The following is a 12,921-nucleotide window of genomic DNA, read 5'->3' as shown; positions in this document are numbered from 1 at the left end:
ATCTCTGCCTCATGAACCTGCCACCTAGTGCCACTGTCAAGATTTTCAAGAGCAGCTCCTGACTTTGGCGCCCAACCGGCCACCCCTCCAAAGGACCTGATTCTTCTAGGGACTCCACTATGGTGTCTTCAGCTGGGCACTCAAAATCACTAGCCAGTTTGGAACCCTGGGCCTGCGGCTGGGAACACTGACCCACTGGGAACTGGCCTGAGACAGCAGCTCCTATAACAGGCCATCAAACAGACAGCGGCTGGGGGCAACTTCCATTCACTACTGAGCTGGGTTGGATTTGAACTGCTGGTGTAGAGGTAAAGACTCTGTCCCATGGAAAAACTCTGCATCCCCATCCCCTGAGCCAAGCATTTCCAGCTCTGCCTCTTTGAATAACTCCACAGGAAGCCCGCTGAAAGAGGCTCGCTCTTCCATAAAGCCAGGCATCTCCCGAGTGAATTCCTGGCACTGCGCGAAGAGCCCTCAGGAATGTGACTAGTTTGCTGGAGGATAAGCAGGGTCTTTGCAGAGGATTTGGAGAGATTTGCACCAACTTTCATGTGACAGCTCCAGAGTGGCTGAAATGCTGCATTTCCCCTATTAAGGCTGAGTGAGGAGATGGCACACTGTCTGCGTCCCCGAGAGAGCGGACACCCCTCCCATTGCCCAGAGCATGAAACCAAGGCAGCTCCCACTCTGAGGGCTGCTTGTGAGGAGGGAGGGGATGCCCTCTACTGTCTCCCTTTGGTGCGCCCACCTACCAGCCTCAAAGGCCTCTTGTGTCAGCAAAGTTACCCTCCAGCTGCCGAGAGTTTGGCACAGCTCCTCGCCTCAGAGATTGGTCTGAACCAAAGCCCTGATCCAGGCCTGGGTGCATTTGAGGGCATGTTCACACTGTAACCAGAGGGGCGATTGCAGCCCTACCTGAGCTAGCTTTAATCTAGCTAGGGCGGGTATTCACCGCAGTGAAGCTGGAGCGGTATGGGCTTCAGCATGGCCTGTACAAGCCAACCTGGGCCCCTAGATACTTGGGCAGCTAGTCCATGCTAAACGCTGCTGTGCCTTCACTGCAGCTGGTACCTGAGTGAGCTTGGGTATGTCTACACACGCTGCCATCATACTCCATGCTGCCCAGCCCTACTCCATCTCTGAAGAGGGAATCTACAATGGGCTGAACGTGGGTTGGGAGCAGGGGTGACCTGCCGCTCTGGATTCACGTGCAACGGCTCAGGCTCGTCTCTATCCATGAAATGTCCTGCTGGCAGCCGCAGGGTGCTTATCACCAGTCTCCAGACCCCAAAAGGGAGCAGCAGGACGTTCCCACTGGGGAAACTCAGCCCTACACAGGCGAGGAGGATGGAGCAGTATAAATAGCAAATGAGGTTCCCAAGCCCTGCATGCAATAAGACACCATCCACAGGCTGATACCTCAGCATCTCTCTCTGATATTAATGCACCTACTGGAGCAAATGGAATAGGAGAAACAACCAACTTCCTGCAGCGCTGATGGATTTCAACAGAACATAAAGATGCTCCACTCTAGGGGCTCCTGAGAGCAGGCTGCACGCTCCGCCCTGCTGCTGGATCTGAAACGTGGATGCAGCTGATCTTTAAAGGAGAAGCCGGGCTCCTAAAGAGGCCACGCTCGCCCGGTCAGGACAGTAGTGAAAAGACACACAGTAGAAAGGGGAGGGTTTCTTACCTTAACGTATTCACTGCAGGATTCCGGGCCATCAGCGGGACTAGAAGAAACCAAAAGGCGTTAATGACTATCAGAGAGTGACCGCAGAAAAACATGGTTAGTGTGTCCCCAGGCAAGTCCTTTGGTCACCCCGTGACAGACCATCTTGGGGCTGGCCTCAGGGCTTGGGGAAAATGTCCTGGGCTCACCCTGACTCATCCCCCATCAGGCCACTTCCTGGGCAATGCTCCACCAGCAGCTCTGCTTTTGAGCAGCCTAAAGCGTGGTTACAGGGTAATCCCAGCTGGGACTTCCCTCTAGGTGGCTACGTATAGAAGGCGTGCAGAGGGCGGGTTCATGATATAGTACATGCTATATACCGATGGGGCTGTAAGGACAACAGAAAGTCCTAACCGTTGCAGCTACAGGGACTGTGCACATGTTTATTTCCTCTGTTCCCTGTAACACTGAAGACGGACAGGGCTGTTCCTGTCTGAGGCCATGTACTGCCTGAAGGAGGAGGGGGAAGCCCTGGGTCACTCAAGGCTACAGGGCTTTTCCCAGTTGGCAGAATGACCTGACTCGGGCAGGCACCAGAAGTCCTTGTTAAACAGCTAAGAGAACAAACGTGTTTTCATGTGACATTCCCAGAGCCCTGGCATCCCCTCCCCCTGCCCCATCCCTGAGCTCTGGGCGTGGGGCTTAGCGTCCCTAATGCAATAGGAGAAGAATGAGGTCTTTCTTGCAGGATCTCTCCTCAAATCAGCTTGGACGGCGTGAGCCGGGTCAGGCTCCATACGTCTGCTGGGCTCAGTGGGGTCTCTGGAGTTCATGGCCGTTGAGCCAGAACCTTGGGGAGGTGACGCTATTGGGTGGAATCCTTCCAGACCCATAAGGGCTGGGACTGAGGGGGAGAGGAGCAGGCAGACCAGGTGTGGGGGCTCCTTGTGTTTACTGGGGGGGGGGGGGGGGGGAATGTTCTTGTAATCCCTGATGCCCCCTCCTTACCAGGAGAGGGATGCTCATTTTCCTGTTACTCAGGCCTGGATTTCCATCCTGTTCTGGGAACAGGGAGTCACTGGGACACATGGGCTCACACCAGTGTTTCCTGTACACCTTCCTGCCCTGCTCGGGCCCCAGCTGCTTCCAGCCGGAGCACAGGGGAGCTCTGAAGGGCGGAAAGGGATGGGACGGCAGGCCCAGAATAACTCGCAGGATCAGGGGTCAGCAGCCAGACAGACGGTGCCTCCACCCGCCCTAGGAAGGCTGGTCAGGAAACGCACGCCCCCCCCTCTCTTTCTACACCGTGCCCTGCAAGGATTCAGCCCCACAAGCCAATCTGCTTTCTCGGCTACAGCCTCCTGTTTCTGCTTGGCTTGACGGGACTGCTGGCAGGAGAGGGGCGCAGAGATGGGTATTCACAGGCTCTGTGATGAGCACGCAGCAAGGGCTAGATCCTGCTCCCCTTGACATCAGTGGTGCAGGATGAGGCTCTGTGCTGGCTAGAGAGAGAGAATACTCCCTCCTTCCCATCTGTAACCTGACCCGTGACAGAAGAGGTGCCCTGGGAGGGAGTATTTGCTTAAATACCTAATGAATGAATTAATCAGTGAGCAGGATGGGGACTGAGCCCTGCTGGCTAACACCCCATAATTAACACTTCTTTACTGGCCCCATGTAATCCTGCAGAATTTAAAACCTTCACTGAAGTTCCTTGCCCGTATGGCTGCAAAAAGAAACCATTCTGGGTGTGACTCGGTGCACTTCTGTCTGGCTGAGGTTGCACTCAGAGAAAAGCACCAGCCCCTCCACCACATGAGGAAGTTACCCCCTTGAATCTTAAACCTCCACATTGGTAACTGTGTGACCGATTCCCAGATACTGTAAAGTATCAGGGGGTAGCCATGTTAGTCGGTAGCTACAAAAACAACAAGGAGTCCGGTGGCACCTTAAAGACTAACCGATTTATTTGGGCATAAGCTTTCGTGGGTAAAAAAACCTTATGCCCAAATAAATCTATTCGTCTTTAAGGTGCCACCAGCTGCTATAGTTATTCTCTTGTAACGGATGTTTAGGCACGTCACCACCTACTGAAGTGCTTCCACCTTTGGGCTGTAATGCTGCTGTTGTTTAACAGCTCATGGCAACAGTCTACAAGCTTAGGCTAAATGGAGCAGGAGGCTGTATCCAGTTGAAAGGGCAGGGGTAGTTTAGGGGCATGGAATATGATGGCCTGAGCGGGAATTTGGCCAGGACATTGGCGTGAGCACCCCATTCTTACCAGCAGCAGGGGCTTAGCACTGCAAAAAAATCAAATCAAATCAAAACTTCAGTTTAGTTTCTTGCCTAAAAGATGGCACCTCCAGCAACCCCTAACATCGGGCTGGAACACTGGGTAGGGAACAAAGAACACCCCCAACCCCACTTCTGGGGGTCTCTTTAGAGGTCTCCCATCCAAGTCCTGAGCTATCGCAACTGGCCTTAGCTTGTCAGAGCTGTCAGGGTCACAAGGTAACACAGCTGCAAGGCGTGGGACGTGCCCTATAAACTCTCTGGCTTTGCCTACGCTTAAAACTTCACAGCGTAGCTATGGTGGTTGGGGCCTGAAAACGCACCCTCCCGCCCGACGTAGCTGTGCTGACAGAAGCGTGCTTCTGTCGCTGTAGCTAACGGTGTTTGGGGAGGTGGTGGTCCTATGCCCGCCGAAATAGGGGCGGCTACGTCTGCAGGGGCTCTGGAGCGCAGCCATAGCCTGGGACTCGCTGCTGCTTCCAGTTTAATTTTCCTCTGCAAATCGCTGTCCGGCGCCAACTAGTGATCAATTGGGAAACAGCGGTTTATTAAGAATTCCGGCTGGTCAAGGGCGGCAGCCTGACAGCTCTGAAGCGTGGTGCTGGGAGTTACCTTGGAAGGTGGCTATGTGGCCCCCAGGGCATTCTGATACTATGGTCTATGATCCTTGTTGGCTAGAAGTTCTGGGAACAAACAGACTGTTGGTTTTAGCTGCCCATGCGGCAGGGGCAAGGCACGACAGGGTCAGTTATCGGAGGTTTAAGGGAGGAGAACCACTCGTTAAGGGCACAGTCCATGCGTGACCCTGGCATCTTGACAGGATCCGTGCATGGCCTTGGCATCTTTGCCCGTATGGAGCCACACATCTGTTAGTCAGTAAAGTGCAGCTCCAGATCTCCTCCCACCTCCAGCAAACCAAGGAGTGATCCGAAAGGCCAGAGCTTTTAATCCCAATCAGACTCACTGAGCCGGGCCAAGGGGGGCGGCCATTTTAATCTTTAAAAAATAAATGGTGACGCTCTTTGCACCCCAGCAGCAGGAGAGGTCAGCTCCCACTCTTTCTGCAGACGGGACCAGTAACCAGGAGAAGCACTGGGGCATTCCACAGTGAAACTTAGCTGTTTAATTTTTAAAGAGTAACATCTTATGAGTGTCGGAACAATAACTCAACCGGGAAAAATCATCGGTGGAGTCTTGCATTAGGCATCCACAGTGCCAGAGTCTCCCTCTGGGACGCCAGGCTCTTTAACTGTATGTGCGGACAGAAAGCAAACACAGACGTGTGCTGTAGAGACACCCCCTGCAATCGGCTGGGAAGTGCCCATTGTAAAAGCTGGCTTTCCAAGCCGAGACCAAGGGGCCAGTTCTAGCCCCTGCCCCTCTGTGCTGCTTTGAAAGTGTACAAGGGGCTGCACGGGAACTGCAAGGTCTGGGAAGAATTCTAGGGGTGCAAAAGCAGCACAGGGCCCTACGCTGCCTCCCAGCCCAGGGCCCAGCATAGCAAGTGTGTGCGCCTGGCATGGGCCGGTGCAGGGTTCCGGGCTGCGATGCTGCCGTAAGTTAGAGCAGCCCCAGAGCCGGGCATTTTAGCTCCTGCAGCAGCCTAGAATCTAGAGGGTGCTTAAAGCTCTCTTTCCCCATCCCACTCCTCCTGGGCTGTGTTTTCCACAGGCTGAGAAATGCTTCTTCCCCTTACACCACTACAAACCACAGACGTAGTGGGGCCGTCCTGATCCAGCAAAGCACATGAGTAACCCCAGTGAAGTCAGTGTCACTACTCACAAGCTTAAATTCAAGCAAGCCCCTAAGCACTTTGCAGTGAGCGGAGCTGTATCCTCACAGGCCAGTGGCAAACGGAGCCTGTCGTAGCAGACAAACTGCCCATCTTCCGGAGCGGAGAGAGGGAGGCGAATGAGCAGGATTTTTGCTCTTCGTTTGCTATCCTGCTCTCTCACACACCCGTACAAAGGGGGACTCCTTAAAATCAATGGAATCACACGGGGGCGGGGGGAGTCAGGCCCAATATTTTACACTGGTTTGTGAACTTTTAATGGTGTAAATGCTCGAGAGTTCCATTTTCCACGTGCCGTAGGAGCGTTCGTGGCGGGTGGAGCGATGGCAGGGAATTGTTAGCGCTTTGTCTATGCTTAGGGCCGGCTCTAACTTTTTTGCCGCCCCAAGCAAAAAAACCCAAAACAAAACAAAACAAATGAGCACCGCCCCGCCGAAATAACCCCTCCCCCGGGCACCGCCCCGCTGAACCAAAAAAAATCCCGCCGAAACAAAATAAAACAAAAAAAACGGAGCGCCGCCCCACCACCCCAAGATTGGCCGCCCCTTAGAAGGTGCCGCTCTAAGCACGTGCTTGGTCGGCTGGTGCCTGGAGCCAGCCCTGTCTATACTGCACCTTTCATTTTGCAGGGAGTCTGCCTCTCTGCAGTGGCTATTTTGTGGCAGAGATGACGCAGACCGTTCGAGACGAGATACGCGTGTTGCACTCTCTCAGGGAGACTTTTTAGTTTTGTTTTTTCCTGTATTATTTTCCCTAATCCCTTCAGGCTAAAAGCAAAGGTTTGTTCTTTGTATGTGGGAAACATCATAGCCGGTCTCCCAACACTACTACTACTAATTACTAAGCTAATCAGAGCCCCTGACTCCACTGGGAGGTAGGTGAGGATTATTACCCTCTTTTACAGATGGGGGAATGAGTCAGAAGTGAAATGACTTGCCCAAAGCCACAGAGAGTCTGGGGCAGAGGCTGTGTTAGCCCGCTGGAGTTCCCGGCTCCCAGTCCTATGCTCTTTCCACTAGACCACACTGCCTTGCAGCAGTTGTGACATATACTTAGGGTCAGGTACCTGCTATTCTGTACTGCAGCAGTTAGGAGACAGTGGACATTCTGCCAGGAATCTCTGCAGCCTGTGAGAGCCAGGCATGGGATCTATGCTATGCGCCAGGGATCCTTGCAGTGCCTGCCTCATCCATATGTTTATCTCCTGGCTCCAGACTACCACAAAGACTGAATTTAATTCATGTTAAACATTGGGCTGAATATCCACAACAAACCTTCTTGATGGTGGAGGAGTCTCCTTCCTTGGAGGTTTTTGAGGCCCGGCTTGACAAAGCCCTGGCTGGGATGATTTAGTTGGGAATTGGTCCTGCTTTGAGCAGGGGGTTGGACTAGATGACCTCTTGAGGTCCCTTCCAACCCTGACATTCTATGATTCTATGTCAAGGAGATCTACTGGACTGGGGCCCCATCTCCAGGGGGCGTGAAGGAAGCGCCAGTGTTTGGAATCCAGAGCTAGACTGCACAAAACACAAGTTGCTGCCCAATAGGACCCCATACTGCACCGACCCCTGGGACACAGGATCTCCCTGACAGGCCGTGACTGAGCAAGGGTTTCCCTACTGACCAGCAGCAGCACCCTAGCAGGTTGTGGGGGATTAGCGCCATCCACCCAGCTGGCCACAGAGCAAGCCTCAGTTCCCAGGCTGGTTTCCCTCGGACGCCGGAGCAGGAGCAAGCCGTGGATAACGCTCCTGGAAGAAGGCACAGCCGCAAGCAGGAGAGGACATTTCCCTTCTCGCTGCCAGCCCAGCTGGCATTTTCCAGGTGATTCCAGGATGTCAGGGCAAGGCTGGGCCTGGGCTGGTGGGGTGTCTACAAATCTGCCCCCTCCCTGCACCAGCTGCGAGCTGGCCTCCTGAGGTGCCGGGTCAGAGAGAGACCGGCTGGGGCTTGGGAATCTGTGAGAAAAAACAAAGGGTGGGGGAAGGGAGACTCCAGGCAGGAAATTGGGAGCATGAGAGCAGCTGGGAAGTGGAATTTAGGAGGGTCTTGCAAGCTTCTCCAGTGTTTTGCAAAGCCATCAGGGCCTATGGCTAATGAACTACAACACTCACATCCCAGCATCCGGTGCCAAAGAGCCCCCACTTCCACTCAGCGCTGGGGAAGAATGAAACCACTATAAATAACCCCTTCTCCTAACTGTAAGCAGATGGAGTGCCTGCGCCTTGGCCCTGGGAGAGGCAGAGGGACGCTAGCGGCCGCAATATGCAGGGAGCTGTGCGACTGAATGGCCAGAGGATTCTTGAATGAGACTCAAACATTCTTGCAGCCTGTCAGAGCGCCTGGGAGAAATTCCAGCGCTCCCTTTGGAATGAGTCCCTGCGGCCCGGGAGCCCCTTCCGACTGGCCTGAAATGCCTCGCAGGAGGGAGGGGCAGGCTGAGTGGCACTGCCCCAACGCTTGCAGGGATGCCAGTCAGTGGAAGGCTGAGGCGTGTTGGCTTTAGCCCCTCAGCATGGCGCCGTTGGTTCCGAAATTGATTCATATTTACTTCCAACAGCTCCCACTTCAGCTCCTGGCTTTTCACCACGTCCAGGTGCTCCAGCTACAAGCCGCTCCTTGCCTCACCTGCATTTCACAGCCAAAGAGTATTCTTAACATTGGGTGTTCCTCTTCTGCTCTGCGGCATGCTCCAATGGACAGGGCATTGGACTGGAACGCGGGAGACTCTGCTACTGGCTGGCTGGGTGACCTTGGCCAAGTCACTTTATTTTTGAGTGCCTCGGTTTCCCCATCTATGAAAATGGAATAACGCTCATTGCCTCCTTTATAATGCACTTTAAGATCCATTGATGAAAAGTGCCATGTATTTGTACCAGGGATTTTGCATTGCAATACAGCTTCTGCAGGGGGCTAGCTATCTATGTGCTATCACTTTCCTCTGGGAAACACAGTTTTCACCAGTCCTGTGCGTATCCACTCTTCTCAGAAAAGTCAAATCCCTTTCTTCCAGTAACCTCCTTTTTTTTGCTGCTCGTCAATTGCACCATGAATAATTCGGTCTCTAATTCGTCCATCTGGTCACAGTTCACATTCAGGGTGTTGTTACATGTGTCTTGTAACACACCAGGCAGTGGTCTCAGCTGGTTTCTTGTAAAGAAAACATGCTCGCCCGAGTCACAGTCACGCCTGGCTCAGTCTTCGGGGAATTTCCGAAAGGCTTTGCCCAGCCCTTTGCAGTCCCCTTCGTGCTCCCATAGGAATGGATCGTGGCTCTGCAATGCCACAGGTAGCAGCCCGGAGGATTTCACCCTCTGACTCCTCTTTCAGCACCACTTGCTCCAAGAAGAAGGTGGACTCATGGCAGTCACTCCTCCAGTTCAGGAAGCTGCACTTGCTCCATTCGTGTGAACGCTTCAGCTTCCCACTGCGTACTAATGCAGGGCCCACAAGCATGCTGGGGAGAGCCTGAACTTTTCTGGACCCACTCACCTGACAATGGTCAGAGTTACAAAGATTAAAAGCCCCTGACACGTGACAGGAACCACTGACTCGGGTGGCTACTGTTACAGGACATGCCCCTGAGGACTATCCATGGGAAGAGGGGTGTATAAATGTTGTTTATACAGGCTCAGCTAGGAAGGGTCAATTCCACCGTTGTAGGATAATACACCAGGGGGAAATGCTGGTCCATATTTCTTTAGGTGGATTATTCCCAGATGGTGTCTTGCCCCTGGTGCAAGAGGAGTGGAGGCGATCCACGTAGGAGGGAGAATTTTCCTGATCAGCAGCCTTCCTGGGCTTCCTTCCCGTGGGAATGCTTCAAGGTGAGCTCCGGAACCCAGCATGACTGATAAATCCTCGGCTGCGGCCTCAGCGTACTGGGAGCAGAGATGGATCCAAAATATGGAGCTGCCCCATGTCACATGGGTGTTTGAGGGTGACACTCGGGAAGTAAGACCTTTGGGCATATGGGCTCAAAGGAGAGCATCACCATTCCTAGCTACGGAACTACAGGAGGACCTGTCTGGAAACTGCACTCCACTTGGCACACCTGCTTAACGCACCCCCCTTTCTCCTCTGCTCTGATCCCAGGTTACACAAGAACGATGGTTGCAGCCTAACGCTTGGTGAACATTTGTCCACACTGCAGAACTATGCCACAGTTTGACACCACTCAGGAGGGGACCAGGATCAGAACAGCAGGGGCTGCTGCAGGGCAGGATGGAGGTGCACTAGCAGAGCAGGGCATGGCCCCCGAGAGGAACAGCAGGAGGCGCCGTAGGTCAAGATTAGGCTCCAGTGCTCAAGCTAGGTGCGATCACGCCTGCACTAACAAGGGGTGTGGCAGTATTAAGCGCTAGTGGCAGTGCTGCGGGTAGATAGCGGGTACGGTCCCTTCCTGCACTGTCCACCGTAGCTTGTATCCTGGAGCTTAGATGCTGCAGTGAGCTCAGATCAGTGCATTAAATCATCGACTATCCGGTGCAATCCTCAGGCACAACGGGGTGAGTTACAGCTGGAGAGTTCACCTTACAGCTGAGCTCCTAGTTAGCATCAGCCAGTACAGGGGAAAGGTGCCTTTGGTATCCAGGGCAGGGACAGCCCGTCACAGCCAGGTAGCCCTGGCCTCCTCTCCCCTTCACCGGGGAAGTGAGACATTCCAAAAAGACCGGGGGGCAGCTCCGGCTGCAGTTGTCTATGGAATATCTTCCTCTGCGTCCTCAGCCAGGGCCCAGCTGCAGCACGCGCCAGTGGCCTTGTGGAGAACACCGGGCTTTGTGCGCTCACGGGAGGCACTCAAGAGTCTGGTGTTTCCATGACCTGCCCATGCCCAGCTTGGGAGAGAGCGAGATGCTCCCGCCTGCCCAACATCCTGCTCTCCCGTATTCCCCAGCAACCCAGGGAACCCAGCAGCTTCCCCCGTCACACTGGCTCACCCCTCTCCCTGCCCTGGCAATGGGCTCTAGGGGCATGAGCCGCTGAGAGACAAGAATTCCTGCCTCATACCAGCGCTGCCGCCACCTTACCTAGGATGCTGGGCAGAGTCACTGAAATTGTGACGTGCCTCAGTTTCCCCAGGAAACTGGGACCAGTCATACCTGCAGGGCTGGCCAGCACTAACCAGCTTGGCCCGGGTCCTGCTCCTGTTTAAGTTAAAGCGACTTTTGCCTTTAATGTCAAAGGGACCCTACTGGGCCACATCCGGGCCATGTCAGGGGCTAGTGCTGGGGAATTCTCCTTTCCGCCTGCTCGGATCCATTCCTAGCCCAAATCCCCGAGCTAGCAGCCTCTGCTCCCGGCTGTGCAGGTCCATGCAGCCCCTGCCCTGCCTCCTTGGCTGGGCTGGGCCAGGCCCACAGCAAACCCCGGCAGGCGAAGGGAGGGGGCTGCAGCCGGAAAGGGCTCAAGTTCCCCCTTCTGGCTGGGCGCCCTAGGGAGTGACGGGGGGGGGGGGTGTCTGCAGGGCAACCCCCACCCCACTCAGCTCCACACGGGGCTCTGGGCAGGGCGCAGGGAGCCGGGCAGGGGTTGGTGCCAGGGTGACCTCACCCCAGGCCAGCGCCCCACAGCCCCGCCCGCCAGGGGCTGCCCTCCTGCCTGCGCTTTTGGCCCCCCACGGGTTTGCGCGTCCCACGAGCGAACCTGCTGCCCCGTGGGGTGGGGACAGGCCGGGCCCCCGCCGCAGCCCGGGACGGCCCCCCACCCCCGCTTTGCGCTGTGGTTTGCAGCCCCCTCCTCCGCCCCTGCCCACGGGACACGCTCACCTGCCATGGCCCGGCCCGTGGGGCCTCCTGCCCACCTCGGTCATCGGTGCCGGCTGCCTGCGCTCCGAGCCCGCCAGCCGGAGAGGAAGTTTGAGCGCTGCCCCCTGCGAGCGCTGAACTTGGGGAGGGCTGAGCCGGCCCAGGCCCGCCCCGCTGCCTCTGGCCCGGCCTCCCTCCCTCCCCTCGCCCGGCTCCCACAGGCTGGGAGAAATTCCTCCCCATTCCCATGCTCCTGGCAGGCTCGGCAGCCCCTTCCCTACCGCACACCGCCTGAGCAAACAAACCCCAGAGCCCTGGGAACGGGACCGGCCCCGGCAGGGGGGCAGGCAAGTGTCTGGGCCAAGCTCCCTGGGAATCAGGAGTGACTCCGCTGGGGTGTCAAACCGGCACAACAGAATCAGGCCTGGCTCAAGCAGGAGAAGCAAGGGGCCGGAGAAGGAGCTGGTGTAAACCGGTGTCTCTCCACTGGCTTGACACCAGGGAGCCTGGGACATCAGCTGCCGCCGGATCCTGCGGGGACGGGCGGGCGGCAGTACAAACCCCTCCGACCGGGCCGGAGCTCAGAACCCTCTGAACAAGCAAACCCAGTTCCAGGGAGACGGCTGCTGAGTTAGAGACAAGCAATGGGGCTGAATCCCCTAAACCGAGGCCAGTGCCCCTCGTGTCACGCCCACACAGGCCTCCCTCGCACCCGAATCGGGTGGCATCTCGCTCTGCCGTGGACAGGGGAACGCTGAGCGGCGGCACTGGGAGGGTGGTATTGATGCCAAAGAGATGGGTCCTGCGCAGCGCTGGGACCTCCTGCTGCGGTTGGGGTTGGTTGTGTTCTCCCCTGCAAGCTGGGCCCTATGGCTGGGCTTCAGGGAGTTGTGGGGCAGGGGAGCAGCCAGAGCCCAGCAAGGCAAGAGAGCCCAGTTCCCAGGGAGAAGGGTTCTGGCTCACACCCGCAGGCTGTGGTGGTAGAGCCCAGCACTGCAGTGCAGGTGTGTGTGTTAGGATGACCAGACAGCAAGGGTGAAATATCGGGACAGGGGGTGGGGGGTAGGGGGTAATAGAAGCCTATATAAGAAAAAGACCCAAAAATTGGGACTGTGCCTATAAAATCAGGACATCTGGTCACCCTAGTGCGTGTTCACGGGCATGTGCGTTCACAGGCGTGTGTAGTGGGATCAGATGGCCTCAGGGCAGCCAGCCCTCAAAGTGGAGAAGACAAGGCATAGTGCAGCTCCCATTAGAAGGTCACCTCTTTGGGCTGAGTTAAAGGTGAGGGAGGCTTCCCAGGCAGGGGCTGAAATGGGGAGGGCAGGGGGTTGCTGTCCTTTAGGACTTTGGGGGCCAGGCTGACAAGATCCTACAGTCATCACAAAAGCATGGCGGGCGCCAGCCAGTGCCAGCTG

At 55.8% G+C, this 12,921-nt stretch overlaps 1 protein-coding gene across 3 annotated transcripts in view; it reads right to left on the bottom strand.

Moving 5' to 3' along the window:
• Positions 1-12,921, bottom strand: part of SH2D3C (SH2 domain containing 3C) — a 55,150-nt gene that overhangs the window by 35,446 nt on the left and 6,783 nt on the right. For 2 of the 3 annotated variants that reach the window (XM_034793788.1, XM_034793789.1), the window contains exon 3: positions 1,694-1,733. In XM_034793788.1, coding sequence (XP_034649679.1) covers positions 1,694-1,733 — 40 coding nt within the window. Of the gene's footprint in view, positions 1-1,693; positions 1,734-11,524; positions 11,649-12,921 lie in introns of those variants that run through there. The other variant, XM_034793790.1, reaches the window with a different exon arrangement.

This window comes from Trachemys scripta, chromosome 17 (assembly GCF_013100865.1).
Source record: "Trachemys scripta elegans isolate TJP31775 chromosome 17, CAS_Tse_1.0, whole genome shotgun sequence".
NCBI classification, from domain to species: Eukaryota; Metazoa; Chordata; order Testudines; family Emydidae; genus Trachemys; species Trachemys scripta.
This window is presented reverse-complemented; position numbering and strand designations above follow the sequence as displayed.